At 49.8% G+C, this 24,649-nt stretch overlaps 1 protein-coding gene and 1 non-coding gene across 2 annotated transcripts; one reads left to right on the top strand and one right to left on the bottom strand.

Annotated features, from left to right (window-relative positions):
* The first annotated feature begins 14,254 nt into the window (after window positions 1-14,254).
* LOC127601189 (uncharacterized) lies at window positions 14,255-20,613 on the top strand. Its single transcript, XM_052066252.1, has 16 exons — window positions 14,255-14,431; window positions 14,500-14,940; window positions 15,029-15,144; window positions 15,258-15,362; window positions 15,457-16,030; window positions 16,106-16,421; window positions 16,501-16,725; window positions 16,819-17,359; window positions 17,440-17,652; window positions 17,720-17,844; window positions 17,875-17,991; window positions 18,076-18,344; window positions 18,425-18,670; window positions 18,761-19,382; window positions 19,625-19,945; window positions 20,023-20,613. The coding sequence occupies exons 1-15, from the start codon at window positions 14,334-14,336 to the stop codon at window positions 19,772-19,774; spliced, it is 4,158 nt and encodes a 1,385-aa protein (XP_051922212.1). The 5' UTR covers window positions 14,255-14,333; the 3' UTR covers window positions 19,775-19,945; window positions 20,023-20,613.
* A 573-nt stretch (window positions 20,614-21,186) lies between these two features.
* LOC127601521 (U6 spliceosomal RNA) lies at window positions 21,187-21,296 on the bottom strand. Its single transcript, XR_007962585.1, has one exon. It is a non-coding gene; the product is annotated as a U6 spliceosomal RNA (small nuclear RNA).
* Between the last annotated feature and the right edge of the window lie 3,353 nt (window positions 21,297-24,649).

The following is a 24,649-nucleotide window of genomic DNA, read 5'->3' as shown; positions in this document are numbered from 1 at the left end:
TGTTTCTTTGTCTTCCATGAGACAATAGCACCCCCTTGTGTCAGACTAAAGCAATAGCCCGTGGTGCTCTTTCTATCCTCTTTATCATTTGCCCAGTCGGCATCGGAGTAACCTACCAATTTCTAATTGTGTGTCACTCTTTTTGTAACATAGTACCTGGTTCTTAGTTCCTTTTAAGTACCTGTACACATGTTTTAATGCAGTCAAGTGCTTTTCTCTTGGATCAGACATATACTGAGATAGTCTACTCACAATCCAGCTCATATCAGGCCTAGTGCAGGTCATGATATATATGAGGCTGCCCAGCATTGCTCTGCATTTCCTCTGATCGGTTTTGTCTCCCATTCTGGAGACAGGTCACATTTGATTTGATTGACACCAAACCTTTCCAATATTTTCTCAATATATCTGGATTGGTTAAATGTGATTGAGCCCACATTTTGCTTGAAATCAATCCCTATGAAATGAGTGAGGCATCCGAGGTCTTTCATCCTAAACTTACCCTTGAGTTTCTCTTTGATCTCGCATAAACACCTCTCATTGCTGGCAGCCACAATGATATCATCGACCCACACTAACAAAATTACTTTTTCTTTGTCAGACATTTTGGTGTAGATACAGTGGTCTGCTTGACTCTGTACAAACTCGTTCGCAAGTAAAAACTCATAGAGCATCATGTTCCAATTTCTCCCAGACTGTTTGAGGCCATATATGGATTTGTTTAACTTACACACAAGTTGTACACCATCCTTTTGTTTCACACAAAAACCTTCAGGTTGATCCATGTATAGTTCGCAGTCAATAGGTGCATGTAAGTATGCTGCCTTCACGTCCATTTGGTTTAAGAGCAAGTCGTACTGTGCTGCAAGCTGCATCAGTAGTCGCAGTGATGTCAGATTAGCGGTCGGCGAAAACGTCTCAGAATAGTCAAGTCCATCTCTCTGACTGTACCCTTTGGCTACATATCTCGCTTTATACGTTTCATTGCCTTTGTCATCCTCCTTTAAAGCGTACACCCACCTTCCCCCCACTGTCCGTCTACCCTCCGGTAATGGCACAAGGGTGAAAGTGTCGTTCTCTTTAAAAGAAGTCATCTCATCTATCATAGCCTTTCTCCACTTATCTGACTTTGGCGATGCCATTGCCTCGGAGAATGTTTGTGGCAATCCCACCGTTGCTCTATAGCAGTAATCAATTGTGATCTCATTGTCTTCTACTCCACATTCATAATCCTCTAAATATTTCGGTGTCTTCCTTTCTCTACCAGAGGTACGAGGAGTCTCAGTATCATTGTTTGGGTCCGTGTCGCAGTCAGGTTTAAGCTCTAGTTCTGTGTCAAAATCTTTTTTTTGCATATTCTGTCTGTGACCGACTTGCTTTAGGCATAGTTACCCACTCTACATAGTGGTCCTCCAGTTGAGTCTTCTCAGTCACGGTCTTTGTGATGACGTGGACCTGTCTATGTTTCTGAACCTTCTTTTTCTCTGGAAAATAGATTAAATAAGCAGGTGAATGACAGTCAAAACCAACAAAGATAACCTTTTTGCCCTTTGGATCTAGCTTTTTTTTTTTGTTTTGTTCATAGACCATGCATTCTGAACCAAACTTTTTCATTTTTGACAAATCTGGCCGTTTTCCTGTGAAAAGGAAATAAGGAGTCTCTCCTGTTCTTTCGCAGTAACACCTGTTCCGTATAACTGCTGCTCTTCTGGCTGCATATGGCCATAGCTCCTTGGGCAAGCCAGATTCTATCAGCATACACCTCACCATCTTAAACAATGTGCGCCAGTTCCTCTCTGCTGTCCCATTTTGATGTGGGGAGTAGGGTGCTGATCTCTCATGTTTTATTACATTATCTCGAAGCAGAGATTGATACTCCTTTGAAACAAACTCTGTCCCATTATCCGATCTCATTTACTTTACCATACGGTGCTGTGTCTGCCAAGAACTGCTTTGTAGCTTCAACTGCCATGTTTTTGTTCCTGAGAAAGTATACGAAAACAGCTCCAGAAAAGTCATCAGTAAAAGTGATGGCATATTTGTACCCGTCGAATGACTCTGGGTCGATAGGCCCACCTAGATCTGTATGTAGCAGCCCTAATGGCTCTTTAGCTCTCGCATCACTTTTCCTGTTTCTATTCTGGGTGAATTTCCCTTGAATACAGGTTTCACACTGGTTAGGTCTAGTTTTGTCACTGATTTTCATACCTTCTACTATAGCTTCAAGCTTAGCAATATCACCATAGTTACAATGGCCCATTATCTCATGCCATGTTTTCATGTCTAAAGATGCATTGCAGGAGTCCTCACTGCATGCAAAATTTTCTGTGACAATGTCAAGATAGTACATTCGGTCCTTTACATTCATCTTGCATATTGTCCCATCTGAAAGGATCATTTTGTTGTTATTTTTCTCAAAGTTGAACTTCGCTCCTTTCGAAGTTGCTGCTTCCACTGAAAGGATATTCTGCGGGTATCCCGGGATGAGGAGTGCATTTGTGATCTTGACGTTCACTACTCGTCCACTGCTGTCGGCCAGCTTGATTTGTGCGTCCCCCGTCTTCTCGACACTTCCGGTGATCCGTCTCCCATCAGCCAGCTGCATGATGTGATCTTTAGGCCGGAAACTCTCATCAAATCGGGTGAATGCGTTCTTGTCGGTGATGATGTGGGCAGAAGCACCGCTGTCCACGAGTAGTCCATATTGCTGCGCTCCATTGGGTCGCCATTCACTCACCCGGAGCAATACTGTTTCCTCTTCTTCCCTCGAAGATTTGGCTTGGTCTCTGCCACGAAAAACCTTTTCCGCATCGTCCATAACTGCAGCCACTTTGTTGTTCTTATCAGCATTTGTCCTTCGCTTGTGTTGTTTCTTATCCTTACTCATGCAGTCGCTTGCTTTATGCCCCACTTTTTCACAAATAAAGCATTCTCCATTGAAGACGTATTTTTTGTCTTTTTCTTTGGCCTTCGGCTTGAATGACTTGGCGGTCATTACTTCATCTGGTCTGGGCCTGCTTCGGTAGCGGAGGATGCATTCAAAACTTCTCAGCCTAGTCTTGAATTCAGCAAAGGTTAACACTTCCCTCGTTTGAGTCACATGCACAGAAAACGGGTTGTACTCATCCGTGAGTCCTTTCAACACCATAGCCACCAATAGTGCATCGCTTAGGCTCTCCTTAGCTCTTTGTAACGCAGCCACTAGCTTCTCGACACGTGCTAGATAGTCCGCTAGCTCCTCGCCGTTATCCATTAGCATATTGGTTAGCTCTGTGTACAGCCCGACAATTCTCGGCTTTTCTTCGGACTCAGAATGGCGTCTCAATATTTCCAGACTTTTCTTACCATCTTCTGGTGCTTCATACAGGATGAGTGTCAATGTTTTATCATCCGAGCAGCCGCACAGTTCAGAATATGCCAGTTCGTTTTTCCACTCGGTTTCTGTTGCGGCCTGTTCGCTGGATCCCGCAGCTACGTCACAACCGAGGATAGCATCTTTTAGCCCGATGGTTTTCAAGTATGCTAGGAACCCTGCCTCCCAGATGTGATAGCGGGCCTCATCTCCGTCAAATCGCGGCGGTAATCCTCTCCCATGGAGCGCCGCTGTGCCTGGAACCCACCTGGGCCCATAACCTGTTGAACCTACTACTGCGGAAGTCTCTCGCGGTTCATGTGTAGGCATCATTGCTGGTGACTACACGATGTTCTAGGCACAAGACTGGAGACGTTTCGTATTTTTCTGTGGTCGCTACCACTGAGTCGCTGAACACCCAACGTGCCTCAATGCATCGTCACTGCCAGAAGCGAACTGCAGGGAAGCTCCACCCCCTTTATTTATTAACACCCCATAACACGGTATCCCTCCACGCAAAATAGCACCAAACATTAAGCGATAATACCAGTGGCATACATTGTCACCCAACAATGTTTTCTTTCAAATTGGAGTGACTCAAATTGGGGTTGCTCTCTTGGGCACTTTCGTTTCACTATGTAACGGAGTGATATATTGCGTTTATTAAATTATGACGGAAGTGACGCAACAGCGCACGGTGTGGCACCAGCTTCCCGCCGTAGTTCAGGCAGAGCTACCAGGGAAGTCACAGGGTAAGACACGTTTTATTGACGGTCCGGATTCATTCTAGTTTAATTACAATATTTCACTTTGTTTTCCCTTTTTCTACGCCGCTGTGTATTTAATTAGTTCCCGGATTTGTTCCGAGTCCACATTGCTTTTTGTGTCGTCATTTCATTTAAGTTTTGTCGAATGGAAGTTTTTATTCATTGAGTTAACAGGTGGCTTTTTTTTGTTGCGCAGTTATTTTCTAGACTGAAAAGCCCCGTTACTTCACCTATCTTGCCATACTGTGTTGCAGGTAATGCTTCTTTCCTTTTGATTGTACTGAATATAGTTTTTCGTGTTGTTTTTCATTTGACTATTAGTGTGGCTGGCGTGTACCTGCGCGGTTAGTCGCGGCTGCCATTACTGTGCATTGTGCAGCCGTTCTGCTGCGTGTGATGCGTTCAGCGGCATCACGTAGATGCCAGTGAAAGTGTGTTTTTTTCTCCTTTGTAAATAGTTAATATACGATCCCCTATGTTGTATATTTTGGTTTGTTGTGCATTTAGCTGCTTGTGGATGATGTTTAGTTAAGTCAGAGCTACCAGGGAAGTCACAGGTTATTTTCTAGACTGAAAAGCCCCGTGACTTCACCTATCTTGCCATACTGTGTTGCAGACAATAAAAAAGGGAAAAGCCACATCCTAGTGTCTGGTATTCTTGAAGCGGCAGCGACGTGGAGCTCGAGACCATCATAGTTGTGACCCCCGTCACAACTACAGTAATCTGTTTGATTTCGACACTTGAGGAGTGAAAATGCTTGCGCGTGGAAACTTGCTGACGCTGTGGATTTCGCTGCATTTCGGCGTCTCGAGCAGCTTTCAACTTTGAGCTCTTCGGTGAGTTGAACCAAACCAACACAAACACCATCAATGCTTGTGTGTTGCAGCTGAAACTTGATAGTGGGTGAATTGATCCAAAATTAGTGATTACAATGAAGGCATTGCCGATTATCAATATAAGGGACGTGAATAAAATTAATTGGACTCGAACAAAATACAGCACAGCTTGAATTGATGATTTAACATGTCAGTGTTGACAGCGAAAGGGATGCTTGTATTATACATTCGCGAGTTAAAAAATAAGATCTATGGTCAATATGTATTTTTTATTAAAACTGCCCCAATCTTTGCCTGTTTTTTTTTATTTGGATGTAATCCAAAGGCTAAAAGAAAAAGAAAGTAAAGCCAGCATCTGCGAGCCCTGAATATGGCTCCCTCCGGCGGAGTTCTCGCCCCATTGCACCCCTCCATTTTGGATAGGACCTCCCCTCTGCTCGTTGAAACCCCGTTGGGAGCCTTTTTGCAGCAGCGAAAACAACAATGGCATTCGCAAAGAATTCTTTGCTGTAATACGACTAGCTGTTGGATGATTTAGGTATTCATTCCAAATTCGTCCACGTATCAACTCATGTTGAATGATCTACCTCAAAGCCACACTCTCCGAAGGCCTGTGTGTGTCTCCCTCCGGTGGACACGCCGCGCCATCTCACCCATACTGTCTGAACTTCCTGTTCAATCACGGTACCGCATTAAAAACAAATTTATGAAAGTAAATTGAAATCAATCTTGGCTGATTATGAAAAGAGAGAAAAAACGACTGAATAAAAGATATGTCCAAAACAAATGAAATAATTGTCACAAAGAAAATAGTTGTCACAAAACGCGTTTGAAAGAAATTCTTAGTGTTACAAAGCATTGTGGGAGCATTTCCGAACAAATCGTAGCCCTCCAATCCAACCTTACAGCACACTCACGGTGCCACTTTTAAACACATTTGTGAAAGCAAACAAATCAATCTGAGCTGATGATGAAAAGAGAAAAACGACTGAATAAATTATGTATCCAAAACAAATAAGTAAATAAGTGTCATAAAACATGCATTTAAACTCGATGCTTAGTGCCGCAAAGCATGCCGGGAGCTATTCCGTCGCCATTACATTAAATATGAAACGGCTTCCGCTCTCTCTCCTTTTTCCGATTCAATGATATTCTGGGGAAAAAAATTAAATGACATTCTGACACTTTTTCCAATCTTCACGATGTAAGTTTTTGAAGCATTTCTATATTTGGTCTGCGTGTATTACAACATGTGGTCGCGGAATGCTGGGCGAGAAACTACTTTCCCAGCATTCAATGCGGCACTCGCGTAAATCATGTTTAAATGTCTGTTTTAGGACATTTCTTTTTATTGTGTCATTTTAGTCATTGCTTTTTTTGTGTCATTTTTTACTCGTACTTTATTCAGTTTGCTATTACCGAATGTGATAATTAACAAATTTGATGTGACACCTTGACAGTAAATGGTATGACGATTAATCAAGTACCAATGCCTTTCATTTGGGTTTCAAATGTTGTCACATGCCCTCAATGAGCTGAATGAGCAGTAAACTATGCAAATAAGTTTCACACCGAAGCATGTGTCTGAAAGTACTTTGCTCCTTTTTGGGCAGAGTATGGGAGTATACCTTGCGGGTGTTTGTCTCACCACAAGCAGGGACTCTACCAGAGATAGAATAGCAAAGCTGCAGTCTCTGTACGTCTCCCTTCGGTGGACATGCAGCGCGATCTCACCCATCCTATCTGAATATCCAGTTCCATCACAGGTATCACCTTATATAAAACAAATTTATGAAAGCAAATTGAAACCATTCTCAGCTGATGATGAAAAGAGAGAATAAATGACTGAATAGATAATGTATCCAAAACAAATAAAATAAGAAGGTAACTGTCACAAAACAAGCATTTAAACACGATTCTCAGCCTCTCCGTGAGTCGTCACCTTACCGTGGTGGAGGGGTTTGTGTGTCCCAATGATCCTAGAAGCTAAGTTGTCTGGGGCTTTATGCCCCTGGCAGGGTCACCCATGGCAAACAGGTTCTAGGTGAGGGGCCAGACAAAGCACGGCGCAAAGACCCCAATGATGAAAACAATAAATGGATCTGGGTTTCCCTTGCCCGGACGTGGGTCACCGGGGCCCCCCTCTGGAGCCAGGCCTGGAGGTGGGGCTCGTTGGCAAGCGCCTGGTGGCCGGGCCTACACCCATGGGGCCCGGCCGGGCACAGCCCGAAGAGGCAACGTGGGTCCCCCTTCCCATGGGCTCACCACCCATGAGAGGGGCCAAAGGGGTCGGGTGCAATGTGAGCTGGGCGGCAGCCAAAGGCGGGGACCCTGGCGATCCGATCCTCGGCTGCAGAAGCTAGCTCTTGGGACATGGAATGTCACCTCTCTGGCAGGGAAGGAGCCCGAGCTGGTGTGTGAGGCAGATAATTTCCGACAGGATATAGTCGGACTTGCCTCCACACATAGCCTGGGTTCTGGTACCAGTTCTCTCGAGAGGGGTTGGACTCTCTTACACTCTGGAGTTGCTCACGGTGACAGACGTAGAGCAGGTGTGGGCATACTCATTTCCCCACGGCTCAGTGCCTGTACATTGGGGTTCACACCGGTAGACGAGAGGGTTGCCTCCCTCCGCCTTTGGGGTGGGTGGACGGGTCCTGACTGTTGTTTGTGCATATGCACCAAACAGCAGCTCGGCATACCCACCCTTTTTGGAGTCCTTGGAGGGTGTGCTGGAGAGTACTCCTGCTGGGGACTCCCTTGTTCTGCTGGGGGACTTCAATGCTCACGTGGGCAATGACAGTGAGACCTGGAGGGGCGTGATTGGGAGGAACGGCCCCCCCGATCAGAACCCGAGTGGTGTTTTGTTATTGGACTTCTGTGCTCGTCACGGATTGTCCATAACGAACACCTTGTTCAAACATAAGGGTGTCCATATGTGCACTTGGCACCAGGACACCCTAGGCCGCAGTTCGATGATCGACTTTGTAGTTGTATCATCGGCTTTGCGGCCGCATGTTCTGGACACTCGGGTGAAGAGAGGGGCGGAGCTGTCAACTGATCACCACCTGGTGGTGAGTAGGCTCCGATGGTGGGGGAAGATGCCGGTCCGTCCTGGCAGACCCAAACGTATCGTGAGGGTTTGTTGGGAGCGTCTGGCGGAATCCCCTGTCAGGAGGAGTTTCAACTCCCACCTCCGACAGAGCTTTTCCCATGTTCCGGGGAGGCGGGGGACATTGAGCCCGAGTGGACCATGTTCCGTGCCTCTATTGTTGAGGCGGCCAATCTGAGTTGTGGCCGTAAGGTGGTTGGCGCCTGTCGTGGCGGCAACCCCCGTACTCTCTGGTGGACACCAGCAGTAAGGGATGCTGTCAAGCTGTCCTATCGAGCCTTTATGGCCTGTGGGACCCCAGAGGCAGCTGACGCGCGTATCGACTGGCCAAGCAGAACGCAGCTTTGGTGGTCGCCGAGGCAAAAACCCGAGCATGGGAAGAGTTCGGTGAGGCCATGGAAGCCGACTTCCGGACGGCTTCGAGGAAATTCTGGTCCACCATCCGACGTCTCAGGAGGGGGAAGCAGTGCACCACTAACACTGTGTACAGTGGGGATGGGGCGCTGCTGACTTCGACTCGGGACGTTGTGAACTGGTGGGCAGAGTACTTCGAAGACCTCCTCAACTCCACCAACACACCTTCCTTGGAGGAAGCAGAGCCTGGGGACTCTGAGGTGGGCTCTCCTATCTCTGTGGTTGAAGTCACCGATGTGGTTAAAAAGCTCCTCGGTAGCAAGGCCCCAGGGGTGGATGAGATCCGCCCGGAGTTCCTCAAGGTTCTGGATGTTGTGGGGCTGTCCTTGTTGACACGCCTCTGCAACATCGTGTGGTCAACGGGGAGAGTGCCTCTGGATTGGCAGACCGGGGTGGTAGTCCCTCTTTTTAAAAAGGGGGACCGGAGGGTGTGTTCCAACTACAGAGGGATCACACTCCTCAGCCTCCCTGGTAAGGTCTATTCAGGGGTGCTGGAGAGGAGGGTCCGTCAGGAAGTCGAGCCTCAGATTGAGGAGGAGCAGTGTGGTTTTCGTCCCGGCCGTGGAACAGTGGACCAGCTCTACACCCTTAGCAGGGTTCTCGAGGGTATGTGGGAATTCGCCCAACCAGTCTACATGTGTTTTGTGGACTTGGAGAAGGCGTTTGACCGTGTCCCTCGGAGAGTTCTGTGGGGGGTGCTTCGTGCGTATGGAGTACCGAACCCCCTGATACGGGCTGTTCGGTCACTATACCACCGATGTCAGAGTTTGGTTCGCATTGCCGGCAGTAAGTCGGAATCGTTTCCAGTGAGGGTAGGACTCCGCCAAGGCTGCCCTTTGTCACCGATTCTGTCCATAACCTTCATGGACAGAATCTCTAGGCGCAGCCGAAGCGTTGAGGGGGTCCGTTTGGGTGGCCTCAGTATGGCATCCCTGCTTTTTGCAGATGATGTGTTGCTGTTGGCTCCTTCAAACAGGGCTCTCCAACTCTCACTGGAGCGTTTCGCAGCCGAGTGTGAAGCGGTTGGGATGAAAATCAGCACCTCCAAATCTGAAACCATGGTCCTCAGTCGGAAAAGGGTGGAGTGCCCCCTCCGGGTCGGGGAGGAGATCTTGCCCCAAGTGGAGGAGTAAAAGTATCTTGGGGTCTTGTTCACGAGTGGGGGCAGGAGGGAGCAGGAGCAATGCGCTGGATAAGAGGGAAGTCCTGGAAACCGCGGGCGTACCTTCTGAGAATCCGGCAATGCATCGTATCGTCTGAGTATGTCCTTCTTATCCGCAGGTGATAGCCCTCGTCTCTTGAATGAAGTTGAAGCCATTGTGACGTGCGTGTGTCTATGTGTGGAGTGACGCGTGCTACCTGTTACTGTATACGGCTAGAACTACCGCGTTTTCTCGCGATAGTGGTACAGTATCGCGATAGCTACACTTCGAAAACCACTAGTTTACAATGTTCATTGCTTACGGCCTGTTCTATTAAGCGGAGATCTGTTCTACTAAGCGGAGTATCTTTATAGGAAATTGCATTAGGCAAATCGGTTCCAGAGCCTTTTGCTCTATTAAGCGGATTACTCTATTAACCGGTGTTCTATTAAGCGGAGTGCACTGTACCATACTTCCACCATCCTCCCTAACCAACTGCCTGCAGGAATTAAAATCTTGGTTCGCCTCAAATTTCCTCAAACTGAATTCCTCCTCATTGGCACTAAATCTACTCTAAACAAAATAAACAATTTCTCCATTCCCTTCGAAAGTTCTTCCATCTCCCCCTCCCCTCAGGTCAAGAGTCTGGGTGTCATCCTTGATAGCACCCTCTCCTTCACCTCACATATCAACCACATCACTCGTTCTGCATATTATCATCTTTGAAACATCCACCGGCTCCGCTCTTCTCTCACTCCTCAGTCCACTGCTATACTTGTTCACACCCTCGTCACCTCGCGACTCGATTACTGTAATTCCCTTCTGTTTGGTCTTCCTCAAATAACCCTCCATAAGCTTCAGCTGGTCCAAAATTCAGCCGCCCGCATTATCACACTCACACCATACATAAACCATATTACACCTGTCCTCCAACATCTCCACCGGCTCCCCATTTTACACCGCGTTCAATATAAAATCCTGCTCCTCACATTCAAATCCATTCATAACCTAGCCCCTCCATACCTATCTGACCTCATCCATATTCCTACGCCTGTCCGCTCTCTTCGTTCCTCCTCCTCTGTCCTCCTCTCTGTCCCCCCTGCTCGCCTCGTCACTATGGGAAATAGAGCCTTCAGTCGCTCTGCTCCCCAGCTTTGGAACTCACTCCCAGCTGACCTTCGTAATTCAGACTCATTAACACATTTCAAATCCAGCCTCAAAACACATCTGTTTAGACAAGCCTATTCACTCAGACCATTAAGCCATTATTTTATTTATTTATTTATTTTTGTTTTATTTTTTCTTCTTATTTGATGTTGTTTTTAACATTGTACTCGTGATTTTAACTGCTTGTTGTAAGGCAGGGGTACCCAAACTTTTTGGATCGAAGAGCTACTTTTCGATCAACTGACCTCCCGGGATCTACCCTTACCGGCGCGCATTCGCACACACACACGCACACTCTCACACACTCTCACACACACACACACACACACACACACACACACTCTCTCACACACACACATACACCCACTCTCACTCTCTCTCTCTCTCTCTCTCTCTCTCTCTCTCTCTCTCTCTCTCTCTCTCTCACACACACACATTCCTGCACTTGTGGCACAGTGAGGACCGGCCTAAATAAATAAATAAAAATCCTCGCTTTGTCAAAATGTCCTCACTCTGTTGGTTAAAAACTCATGCCGGTCCTCACAATGTCATGAGTACAAGAACACAATCACACACACAGATTCCTGTACTTGTGTCAAAGTGAGGACCGGCCAAAATGTCCTCGCTTAAGTGAAATTAAATTAAATCTCACACACACACGCATACACCCACTCTCACTCTCTCTCTCGCTCTCTCACACACACACACACACATTCCTGCACTTGTGGCACAGTGAGGACCGGCCAAAATAAACAAATAAATAAAAATCCTCACTTTGTCAAAATGTCCTCACTCTGTTGGTTAAAAACTCATGCCGGTCCTCACAATGTCATGAGTACAAGAACACAATCACACACACAGATTCCTGTACTTGTGTCAAAGTGAGGACCGGCCAAAATGTCCTCGCTTAAGTGAAATTAAATTAAATCTCACACACACACGCATACACCCACTCTCACTCTCTCTCTCGCTCTCTCACACACACACACACACACACATTCCTGCACTTGTGGCACAGTGAGGACCGGCCAAAATAAACAAATAAATAAAAATCCTCACTTTGTCAAAATGTCCTCACTCTGTTGGTTAAAAACTCATGCCGGTCCTCACCATGTCATGAGTACAAGAACACAATCACACACACACAGATTCCTGTACTTGTGTCAAAGTGAGGACCGGCCAAAATGTCCTCGCTTAAGTGAAATTAAATTAAATCTCACACACACACGCATACACCCACTCTCACTCTCTCTCTCGCTCTCTCACACACACACACACACACATTCCTGCACTTGTGGCACAGTGAGGACCGGCCAAAATAAACAAATAAATAAAAATCCTCACTTTGTCAAAATGTCCTCACTCTGTTGGTTAAAAACTCATGCCGGTCCTCACCATGTCATGAGTACAAGAACACAATCACACACACAGATTCCTGTACTTGTGTCAAAGTGAGGACCGGCCAAAATGTCCTCGCTTAAGTGAAATTAAATTAAATCTCACACACACACGCATACACCCACTCTCACTCTCTCTCTCGCTCTCACACACACACACACACATTCCTGCACTTGTGGCACAGTGAGGACCGGCCAAAATAAATAAATAAATAAATATCCTCACTTTGTCAAAATGTCCTCACTCTGTTGGTTAAAAACTCATGCCGGTCCTCACAATGTCATGAGTACAAGAACACAATCACACACACACACAGATTCCTGTACTTGTGTCAAAGTGAGGACCGGCCAAAATGTCCTCGCTTAAGTGAAATTAAATTAAATCTCACACACACACGCATACACCCACTCTCACTCTCTCTCTCGCTCTCTCACACACACACAAACACACATTCCTGCACTTGTGGCACAGTGAGGACCGGCCAAAATAAACAAATAAATAAAAATCCTCACTTTGTCAAAATGTCCTCACTCTGTTGGTTAAAAACTCATGCCGGTCCTCACCATGTCATGAGTACAAGAACACAATCACACACACACAGATTCCTGTACTTGTGTCAAAGTGAGGACCGGCCAAAATGTCCTCGCTTAAGTGAAATTAAATTAAATCTCACACACACACGCACACCCACTCTCACTCTCTCTCTCGCTCTCTCACACACACACACACACATTCCTGCACTTGTGGCACAGTGAGGACCGGCCAAAATAAATAAATAAATAAAAATCCTCACTTTGTCAAAATGTCCTCACTCTGTTGGTTAAAAACTCATGCCGGTCCTCACCATGTCATGAGTACAAGAACACAATCACACACAAACACACACACACACACAGATTCCTGTACTTGTGTCCAAGTGAGGACCGACCAAAATGTCCCCACTTAAGTGAAATAAAATTAAGTGAAAAAGAAGGAACGCTTCACGAATTTGCGTGTCATCCAGAGCCATGTTCGGGCGACCATGTCGCTCTGTGGTTGGTTCAAATCGCAAGTCAGCCCTCAGCCAATCGCCGACGTAAATGACCGTTACGACGCACACGCTCCCCTCCCATTGGTCGACAGACCCATCGACGGGCCCTCCCCACTTTTCCTCGGCCCGCGATTCATTCTTCGCATTTGTTCGCCCCGCGATTCATTCTTCACATTTGTTCGAGATTTCCAGGCGTCGAACTCACCTGAACACCTTCTGGTAAGTTTGCTTGAATACTCTTTCAGTTTCGTTCGGGTATGTCTGTTTCGTTTCGGGCGTGAATATACAGTAAAAAAAATATACAGTAAAAAAATTGGCGAACGTATGTTCCGTGACTGTATTTTCATTTTCTGCTCTCTCCCCGCTCCCAAAGTTGTAATCGCGGGCATGTAACTTCAACACTCCTAATATATATCGCTGGAATACGTTCCGTGACTGTATTTTCATTTTCTGCTCTCTCCCCGCTCCCAAAGTTGTAATCGCGGGCATGTAACTTCAACACTGCTAATATATATCGCTGGAATACGTTCCGTTACTGTATTTTCATTTTCTGCTCTCTCCCCGCTCCCAAAGTTGTAATCGCGGGCATGTAACTTCAACACTGCTAATATATATCGCTGGAATACGTTCCGTTACTGTATTTTCATTTTCTGCTCTCTCCCCGCTCCCAAAGTTGTAATCGCGGGCATGTAACTTCAACACTGCTAATATATATCGCTGGAATACTTTCGAGGAGAAGACGAGACAATTACCCCAGCCGAACACGTTACCTGTGTACCTGTTTGAAAAGTAAATAATAAGGACGAGGTGTTTTTTTCATGCGCGAATGAATGCGATGGATTTCAAAAAAAGAAAGGCCACATATATCGCAAATAACCCGAGCCGAACACATTTTTCAAGCATTTTTTGCCCTGATATGTATAATTGCGTGGGGGGCATATATAATTGAGGGGGGGGGGGGCATACTAGTGTGTGTGAGAATGCGATGGCTTAAAAAAAAGAAAAGTCACATATGTAGCAATTACCTCAGTCGGACACATTTTACTCTTTTTTTTTTAACCTGATATGTATAATTGAGGGGGGGGGGGACTAACTGGTGTGTGTGTGGTAGGCAATGGATTTCAAGCCCAACTTTGTGTTGATGCCGCCCGGCATGAAGCACTTACGGCTGCAGTGCACGGCTCAGGCAACAAAGCTGGCCCAAGCACACAGGTAGGTGCGTCCACGCTTTCATTTCAAAAGTGTCAAAGTAGGCTAATACACCTTATTTATTGTTATAGAGCGAAACCCGCAGCTACCACCTGCAAGAGCGCTTCCGTGGTGAAGGAGGAGGCCGTGGCCCGCATCGTTAAAGGCGGCGGAGACCCCGAGTGCTGGCAACTGGTGCTCAGCGAGATGACGCTCCAGTTTGGCCAGTACCGGGGCCAAACATTCAAGTGGCTCCTTGAGAACGATGTGGGCTACTGTGCCATGGTCGTGGCTTCCCACCAGAAGGAGCGCGACAACGGCGACACGTCGCAGTCACCCCTGGCGACGAATAAAGATTCCCTGGCATCGTACGCGCACGTCTTCCCGGAGATGGCCGCTGTCGTGCGGCATCGGCTGATGGTCATGGGAGCACCGTTGGTCAGGGAGCTGGATGAGCAACCGCTGAGAATGGGACATTTCCCCGACGAAACCTACCGTTCTCTCTATGACTCAGCTGATGAGCGGCATCGAGCGTAAATAGCGTTTGTTATGTATGGGAAGGTGAAAACTTGACATTTCTTAACGCGTGTATTTTTTTTTGTTGGTGGTTTCTGTGTGTAGGTATGTTTGTCGTATACGCGCAGGGAAACCTGGTATGGCTGGCTCATTCTTGCACACCCTGAACTCCTACATCGTTGGGAGAGACAATGAGGCAAATTACAAAAGCCCTCATCCAGGTAAACGACTCATGGGTCCCAACGGCCCCGTATTGTGCCAATTTGCATCTCTGTATCTCCAACGACTGACCTCGAACGGCCGCATGATTGTGCCAATTTGCATCTCTGTACAGTCCAAAGTGAGCGGGTGTCGGTCAAAAGTGAGCGGGTGTCGGCACGGCCTGAGCCATCGGACGACGAAGTCCTTGCAGCTGTCATAGAGGTGGAGTCTCAGCAGCGTGAGTGACTTTATGGTGTCAGTTGTAAAAACAAACGCACAGACAAAAAAAAAGAGAGTGAGAAGTGACTTTATTTCATCTCGCGTTGCACCAGCGTCGTCGTCCCAGGCTTCCACTTCGTCTGCCGTCACATCGCCCGTCCCTGCAACTCGCCCTCCCGCCTTGGTCTGGGCCCGTGGCGACACGGTGCCACAGCTGCCGGCGCCAAAGCAGAGCGTGCTCCCAAAGGGCTGGCTCAACACACTACCCGAGAGCGAGCACGCGTGGGTAGGCCGAGCGCTGTTCGAGAGAACGGCCGGTGGCAGAGCGGTCCTCACCACCAACCTCAAGCTGTGGTGGGAGCCCCCGAGCCCGCCCGCCTATTTAACGCAGCCCCCCGCTTCAAACAGGCAGTTCTTCCACTCGAGGTTCTTCTTGTGGGCGCCGTACAAGATGTGGGGGGTGAAACTGGCCTGCCCCGATTCCAAATGCGGCCACGACCGCCTGACCGGGGGGGGGCTGTACAGGACCGTTCGCCGGGTGCTGGATCTGAGGGGCTGGTACTTCATGGGCACAGAGAGCCTCGAGTGCCTCAAGTGCAACAAGAAGATCTCGGCCTGGGATAAGAGCATCCGGAAGCAACTGCACATCTCCAAGCAGTTGCTTTTCCCGGCAATCATGACTTACCAGTAAGTGGCGAAGAGCCGGTCGGCCGTTTTGCGTGCGGCACTGAGGATTCCCCCCCCCTCTCCTCACCTCTTTAGGCTGGCTTGCGACAAAGCGGTCATCTCTCTGATGAGGGCGCGCTCGCTGGGCAACAGTGCCACCCAGTTGCGCCGTGTGCTGACGGAGATCCACAGTGAGGAGTGGATGGCCAGGTGCACCAGCTACCTGTCCATCCTCACGCAGCTGGGTGTCCCGGTCAGCGGGCGGGACGAAATCCCGCCCATGCGCTCGCTCCCCCTCGTGCCCTGGTTCCTCGCGGCCTACGTGAGGGACGTGCTCCCCCGCCTGGAGGACAACAAGGGCCGTCTCACCTCCATCTTTGGAAACATCCTGAAGATGGACTCCACCAAGAAGGTGCGCAGTTCATCAATCACATGAAGTCACAGTTCATTAATCACTTGAAATGACACGGGCGTTGCCCTCTCACCCGCAGTTGACCAAGAAGCTGGCAGGGGAATCCGCCGGGACGGCCGCCTGGGTGACCAACGTGGGCAATGAGTACGGGCAGGTGCTCATGTCCGTGCTCACGGCCGCGGAGGGAGAGGGCCTTTCGGCCATGGCGGACGGACTGGTCCGGCGGTACGGGGACGCGGGAAAGCCACCCCCGCAGGTGTTGTACGTCGACCGTGACTGTTGCTCCGTCGCCGGGAAGAGCAAAGTAGGCGGTTTTATTCGATTTTATTCCATTTATTTTACTTGTCCCCCCACCCCCCGTGTGGTGTCTGATGGAAAAGTCCGCTTGCACTGGCAGATCCATGACACCTTTGGCCAGTGGGACCGGTTGGTGGTCCGCCTCGACGTGTGGCACCTCATGCGTCGCATTGCCAGGGGCGTCAGTACGGACGCGCACCTCCTCTATGGGCCCTTCATGGCCCGGCTCGCCTCGGCCATGTTCGAGTGGGATGAGCGAGACCTCGAGAGGCTGAGGGCGGCCAAGCAGGCAGCGCAGGGCGGCGGCCACATCACCCTGAAGCCCAAGGAGCTGGAGCGACATTGTCGCCGCCGCACCAGGGGGGCGGAGGAGACCGAGAGGCTAGTCCAGGAGGTGCTTGACCACTTTTGGGATGCTAAGGACACGATGGGCAACCCTCTCATCTACCGGGAGCGTATGACGGAGATCTGGAGGACGCAGCGTCGCCACATGCGCTGCATCCAGGACCCGCCGGGTGTGGCCCTCTACACCAAAACCGGGGAGGTCAAGAAAGGCGGGGTCACGCTCCCGGTGTTCCGCTGCGCGCGGGGGTCCTCCTCCCTGGAGTCCTTCCACCTCCATCAGTGCCGATTCATTCCGGGTGAGTTAGAAGCGTGTGCGTATATTGCCCACGCGTTCCTGCCAAAGTCTGAATTCCTTCTCATTTCCGACACTCTGCAGGCACATCGGCCAACGCCCTCCACTTTCAGGTGTACCTGCTGGAGGGCTTGACCCAGTGGAACGAGGACAGGGGCAGGGCGGCCGTGGTGGGAGGCGGCAGTGGGGAGGTACGCTGCTATAACGCGCGTGTGGTGGATGCCTTCCAGGAGGTGGTGCGGATGCGCCGGATCTCCTCCCCCTTGCGCAATTACACCCCGCCGGGGAAATACACGGGTGAGATTAAGAGAGATTCTCACGCATCCTCTGACGTGCCGAGCGCTGACCCCGACTTTCATTCAAGGGGAGCTCATCGGGGTGGAGTACCTGCTAGCGCAGACCGGCGCCGTGCTCCAATCCTGTCCGGGAGGAGAGGGGGAACACGGGGACGACTGGCAAGACCAGGTGACGGACGGGCAGGCACACAAGGTGAAGGAGGAGGAGGAGGAGGAGGAGGAGGGGGAGGAGGAGGAGGAGGAAGACGAGGGGCTGGAACTCCACCGCCTGTTGGCCATGTCGGCACTGACCGAGGGTCTCCAAGGAGATGAGCCGGGGCAGGAGCGGGGAGCGCAAGAGGTACGTCTGAGCCTCGGTCTCGATTTTGATCCGTCTCCGCGCACCGCCGTGCGTACGGCGCCTCAAGCCCTTCATTGAACTCAGGAGGAGAAGGAGGAGGAGGATGTCGTGGGACCGGACGGCCGAGGGGGCTACCAGCACGTCTGCCGGCTGGCCGACGCGCTGGTGCAGCTGCGCGTCAACGCTTTCGTGAAACCGTCTCAGGTGTCGCGGATAAAAGACCTGTGGGAGAAGCTTCCCGACCACGACAAGGGTCCTCCCCAGGCCCTTCCGCCGCGCCGTAAGCCGATGGTCCAGGGCCGCTTCAAGAACTCCAAGGGTCGCCACGTGCCGAGCATGGAGGCTGCCAAACGGTACGAGTGAAATTTCATCGCCGGCCGACGGCGGCTTTGCCAAGTATCTGGTCCTCTAACATGACACGGTCTCTGCGCAGTCTCTTTATCGGGAAGGGGAATGAAGTGGCACGCTCTCCAGGTGCCAGCAGGCTTGTGGAGGCCATCTTCTCGGACCTGTCCAACATCCACACCCAGGGCCACAGCCTCGCCGGTGTGCGCATCAGTCGCTGGGGCCTGGTCATGCGTGACTACAGCCGGATCAGGGACCTGTGCAGGACCAGAGAGCTCCTGGCCGCAGCCCCCGTCCACCTTTTTGCGGTTAACCACCGGACCCTTACTCAGTGGTGCGTAAGGCTCGCTCGCCGCCGCGCCAAAGACGATGAGCCTTTTTCACCAACCAACCGACCAACCAACCTCGTTTGTTTTCTTTGCAGGCACAGCCAGAGAAGCAAGCACGACAGCGCGCAAGCAATGTGCGTGGCGATCCCGGCCCCCAGCAGTAAAGCGGCGACTGCGGACGCGCTGGCTGAGGCCAGGCCTCTGATGAATCAGCAGCCCCTGGGGGAGGCGGCTTTCGAGCACCCGGTGGATAGCTCCGGTACAGCGGTGACTCACAGGGGTCCCGTCCTGCCGGATCTTTTCATGGCACTGCCCGCGCCCCAAGGCGAGCGCTCCACCCCTTTGCCAGCCGCCTCCACCCCTTTGCCGGCCGCCTCCACCCCTTTGCCGGCCGCCTCCACCCCTTTGCCGGCCGCCTCCACCCCTTTGCCGGCCGCCTCCACCCCTTTGCCGTCCGCCTCTGCCAGTCCCGGAGCCTCCACTTCGGCGCCGGCCCCGACTCTGCCGTCCGGCAAGAGGGGCCTAATCGGGTGTGAGGTCGCGCACCGGGTGAGGGCGCCAAAGGTCGCTCATTTCCGCTGCAAGCGCTGCGGCAACCCCAAAACCAAGGAGTATGGCCATAGCCGCTACAGGAGCGAGCACTTTTGCGCAATGGCGGAGGGTCGTACGGTGGACGAGTGGCTGGAAGAGAAGAGGAGCCAGGACACGGCCAGAAAGGTGATCTCACTTTATGTTCTGCCGTCTCCCCGTCCCTTTTCGGCAGGCCTGAGATGTCGGCGTCGGGCGGGTGTCAAGCTCTCCACTTGCTCCTTCTTTTTGAGAGCTGCTCTTGACAGCTTCCTGGCGGCCCGTGCCACCTTCACACTTGTTGCTTCGTTGTTGTCACTGCTCACTCTTGCTTTGTTTTGGCACCCAACCGACTGGTACTTAACATGACGATTCGATGTGACCTCCCGCAGAGCGGACCCGCACCCCCACGCTTACCGCCGTGCGCTCAGCCCCGGCCTGCCCCTCCCCGACTGCGTCGTTTGCTTCCGGCACCCCCCGACGACGGCCCCGCTGCTCCGACGGCCGAGGGAGGTGGCCCCCCGCCACCCCCCCCAAACTAACGACCAAGGGCAGCTGCCCCAACGATCGAGGGAGATAGCACTTGAAAAGCACCACTTGACCTTCCCCCCTACCCATGCACTTTAAATAAATAGCTCCCACTTCTTGCACTCGGCTTCATTTCTCTCAGCGGCCAGCCAACCAACCAGACATGGCGTCCATGGAGCAGCAAGGTAAGTGCTAAGCAATGCTCAATTTCGCTTTGGTGGAAGACCTCCGGCCCACCCAACTTTGCTTGATGTTTTTGCAGGGGTCAGCGGTTCATCGTCTGCCGCAACCGCGAGCACCCCCATCGTTTGCATGGAGTGCCGAGGAAAATGCGATGCGTGCGGTGGTCTGATCACGAGCAGGAGGAGGAGGAGGAGGAGGTACCGTGCCATCGGCGAGCCCGACGGCAGCGGTGATACGCCCGCCAGGTGTACCGTTCGCAGGAGGAAAAACAGAGCCTTGCAGGACCAGCAGCTACTCGATACCAACGAACAATTCACATGGGGCAGCGAACCTGGGCAGGACTGCCTGTGGTGTGGCGAGGCTCGTACTTTGGCGGGGGGGCATGCTTTTTACAAAGGCAGCTATTTCTGCCAATCAAACGAAGATTGTGGGGAGGACGGCGAGGTGAACATTTCAGCATGGCTGCAAAAGCAGTTGTCTGCGCTGCCGCCAAAAGTTCCCCGTACCACTGCGTGGCGGCAACGCAAACACCAGACCGAGGGGCGGGAGCAGTTGACAGAGCGGAAAGCCAGAACGTGTGGAAAGTGTGGCCACCCGCAACAGGCGGTGTACGGTCACACTTCCTTCATGAGCAAAGTGCCCAAGAAGACTCTCCGAACCTTCTGCACACTCCATGAGGGAAAACCGATGGCCTTGTGGCTGGCAGAGCAGCGGGCGAAGGAAACGCTTGATGCCGCTCCGCAAGAAGCACCTGCGCCTTCTTCCTCTATGGAAGAACCTGTGCGCGAGGAGGAAGAACCTGCGCGCGAGAAGAATTTTGCTTGATTTGATTTTCATTCAAGACAAATTGGTTCACTGTTTGTTTTAAAAGAAATAGATGTGGTGTGTGAAGTTAGTTGAATCAATAAATAGATGTGTGTGTGTGAAGCAGCACTAGGGAGTATGTGTCATTCATTCATTCATTCATCTTCTGAACCGCTTGATCCTCACTAGGGTCGCGGGAATAAAATGATTTTATTTTTCATTTCGGACGACAACGCAAAGGTGCGCACATTTCGAATCCCGCGCGCACATGGCTAATTTGCATGCGCGCCGGGCGTTCAGAGCCCTCGTCCGACGGCGCGTTGCTCGATGGGCACGGTCGGAGCCGGCCGGCGGCGGCCGTCGACCCGCCGCGCCCGGCTACCCCAAGGGCGCACCTCGAACCATAAGCTCCGGAGATCCCGAGCGTCGCGGGGGGGACAAAAAGGCCCTTCCGAGCACCCGTATAATGCGCAGGACTTTTTGCGCAGGGGCCATGCTAATCTTCTCTGTATCGTTCCAATTTTAGTATATGCGAAGCCGAAGCTACGCAATAAGTAGTGGAAAAAGTGCCGTATATGAAGGGCTGCCCTGGCACCATATCATACAGTTCAGGTGCCAAACAGAATCATCCTGCAGTTTCAAAAGATGAGCATGGCCCCTCCGAAAAAAGGTGAAGGATAGCATTGCGCTGGTATATGCAGAAGTTGAGTAAATAAGCAGAAATGCACAGAAAACTAACTGCAAAAACAGGAAATGACAGATAAGGCATACGCATAAATCTGATTGGTTGTCTTGCAGACTATGCAAATACGTTTGTAGCCAGACGAGCGCCATTGGACCAGCCAAAATGGCCTCGCCTTCTTGCTTTCCCCCACCCACCCAGGAATGTAGCCAGAGAGAGGGAGGAAGTGCCTCATGCATGCTTGCATTAGGCCTCCAGTGACACAGTGCAGTCAAATAAAGGAGACGGCCTGTTGTCCGGGTGGGGGTTATTGTTGTGATGTTGTCTGCAAAAATTGACAGGATACGCAGAAATAAGAAAATTGGATAGATTAGCATTGTAGATTTATGATTAGCATGGCCCCTAAAACCGTAGGGACCATGCTAATCTTCTCTGTATCGTTCCAATAATAATAAAATTGGAATGTGTGTGTGTGTGTGTAACCCTCCTCTCCCAATGAGGTGGGAGCCCCCCACCTCATTGGGAGAGGAGGGTTACACACACACACACACACACACATACACGTGCGCGCTGCAGTTTAGAGAAGGGGGAGGGAGAAGAGACACATACAGCAGACCTGGACAGAAGAGAGGATCCAAAGGAGAATGGTGCAAGCGAAGTGGGAGGTGTTGAAAGTGGAGAAGAAAAGAGAATATGAGGAGAGGATAAGAGAGAAACTGGAGGATTTGAACAAGGAAGGACGGGTAAAGGAGAGTGGGTGGACGGAGCTGGCGAACATAATGGTGGAAACAGCAGTGGAGGTATGTGGAAGGGAGAGAAGAGAAATATCCAACCCTTGGACGGTAGGGAGAGAGGAGGAGATGAAGAAGAGGATAGGAGAGAGGGTAGACAGAAGGTGAAGGATAGCATTGCGCTGGTATATGCAGAAGTTGAGTAAATAAACAGAACTGCACAAAAAACTAACTGCAAAAACAGAAAATGACAGATAAGCCATACGCATAAATCTGATTGGTTGTCTTGCAGACTATGCAAATACATTTGTAGCCAGACGAGCGCCATTGGACCAGCCAAAATGGCCTCGCCTTCTTGCTTTCCCCCACCCACCCAGGAATGTAGCCAGAGAGAGGGAGGAAGTGCCTCATGCATGCTTGCATTAGGTCTCCAGTGACACAGTGCAGTCAAATAAAGGAGACGGCCTGTTGTCCGGGTGGGGGTTATTGTTGTGATGTTGTCTGCAAAAATTGACAGGATACGCAGAAATAAGAAAATTGGATAGATTAGCATTGTAGATTTATGATTAGCATGGCCCCTAAAACCGTAATAAAATTGGAGTGTGTGTGTGTGTGTGAGGAGAGGATAAGAGAGAAACTGGAGGAGTTGAACAAGGAAGGACGGGTAAAGGAGAGTGGGTGGACGGAGCTCCTGGGTTAAGGGTTGGGGTTAGGGTCGGGGTTAGGGGTAGGGGGTTAGGGGTAGGGTTAGGGTTTAGTGGTTGGGGTTAGGGTTTAGGGGGTAGGGGTAGGGGTGGGGTTGGGGTTGGGGTTAGGGTTAGGTAATGACGACGACTGGCCATGTGCAAGACTGTTAGATTTGAAAAAGGCGTATCCGAGGGTGAGCAAACCAGCGTTGTGGATGTTGCTTGAAAGGTATGGGTTGAAAAGCAGATGTCTGGACTCTGAGCTGATGATGAAAAGAGAGAAAAAGCGACTGAATAAATGATGTATCCAAAACAATTTAAATAACTGTCACAAAACATGCATTTAAAATCGATTGTTGGTGCCGCAAAGCATTCTGGGAGCTATTCAGTCGCCATTACATTAAATGAAATGGCTTCCGCTCTTGATCCTTTTCCTGATTTAATGATAGTTAGATTTTAAGAAGTTTTTGAGTTGTATGCATTTCTATATTTGAATGGTCTGCGTGGATTACAACACAAGGTCGCGGAATGCTGGGCCCGAAACTATACCTCCCCAAAGAAAGAAAGAAAGAAAGAAAGAAAGAAAAAGCTTTGTATATCTTTTGCGGGTGCAGTTTTGCTGTGGTTTCATTACCTCGCATAGAAATGAATGAACTTTCCACAGATGTATAAATTGTCTTAATTAAATGCTACAATAACTTGCTTTTAAGCTACCATAAACGCATTTCACTCTCCATTTGAAACTCGGACGTACACATATCATACTCTAGACGTGTTTACGCGAAAATAAGATTTGCGCTAAAATCCATTTCTTGTTCCCAAGAGAATGGAGAGTGGCGAGTTGTTTTTGCAGAAGTTTGGAAGGACAGCACACAGCCGGTATGATTTTTTTCTTGATTAGCCAGCCGCAGGAAGCGAATCAAGTTGATTGACTCCAGTCGGATTTAAGTGGACATTTTTGGGGGCATTTTGAATGTGTTACCGCAGCTCCTGGAACCAGTGCTGTGGCTAATCTGTGAAAACATTGTGACTAGATTGGACAGGCTTTGCTTGGTTTTTATTTTTTTATACGGATTAATTTGGGTCATGCTCATTCCTTGAATCTTAAGACTTCTTTATGACCAGCAAATAGGTGACCTTTATGACATGTTTTCTTTCAAGTTGGGGTTGCTCTCTGAGGCGCTTTCGTGTCACTATTACGGTGTTCGATTCTGACACTTGAGGAGTGAAAATGCTTGGCATGGAAACTTGCTCACGCTGTGGATTTCGCTGCATTTCACCATCTCGAGCAGCTTTCAACTTTGAGCTCATTGGTAAGTTCAACCAAACCAACACAAACACCATCGATGCTTGTGTGTTGCAGCTGAAACTTGATAGTGGGTGAATTGATCCAAACATTTGGATTACAATGAAGGCATTGCCGATGATCAATTTAAGGAATGTTAATAAAATTAATTGGACTCGAATTGAACAAAATACAGCTCGGCTTTGATTGATAAACACGTTAGTGTTAACTGCGAAAGGGATGCTTGTATTATACATTCGCGAGTTAAAAAACAAGATCTATGGTCAATATGTATTTTTTATTAACTAAAAACTGCCCTAATCCTTGCCTGTTTATTTTTAATTGAATGTAAGACAAAAGCTCAAGAGAAGTAGCAATTTTGTGACCGGTCCGCATTAACTCATTTAATGTCCTGTCATATCACCAGCTGTTGAATGAGTCGGGTGCTCGTTTCTCTTCAATCTTCCATTTATCAACTTCATCGACTAAATTATCGTTTTAAAGAAAAGCCAGCATCT

Source organism: Hippocampus zosterae, chromosome 5 (genome assembly GCF_025434085.1).
Source record: "Hippocampus zosterae strain Florida chromosome 5, ASM2543408v3, whole genome shotgun sequence".
Taxonomy (NCBI): domain Eukaryota; kingdom Metazoa; phylum Chordata; class Actinopteri; order Syngnathiformes; family Syngnathidae; genus Hippocampus; species Hippocampus zosterae.
The sequence above is the reverse complement of the archived record's forward strand: the minus strand, read 5'-3'. Positions and strand labels throughout refer to the sequence as shown.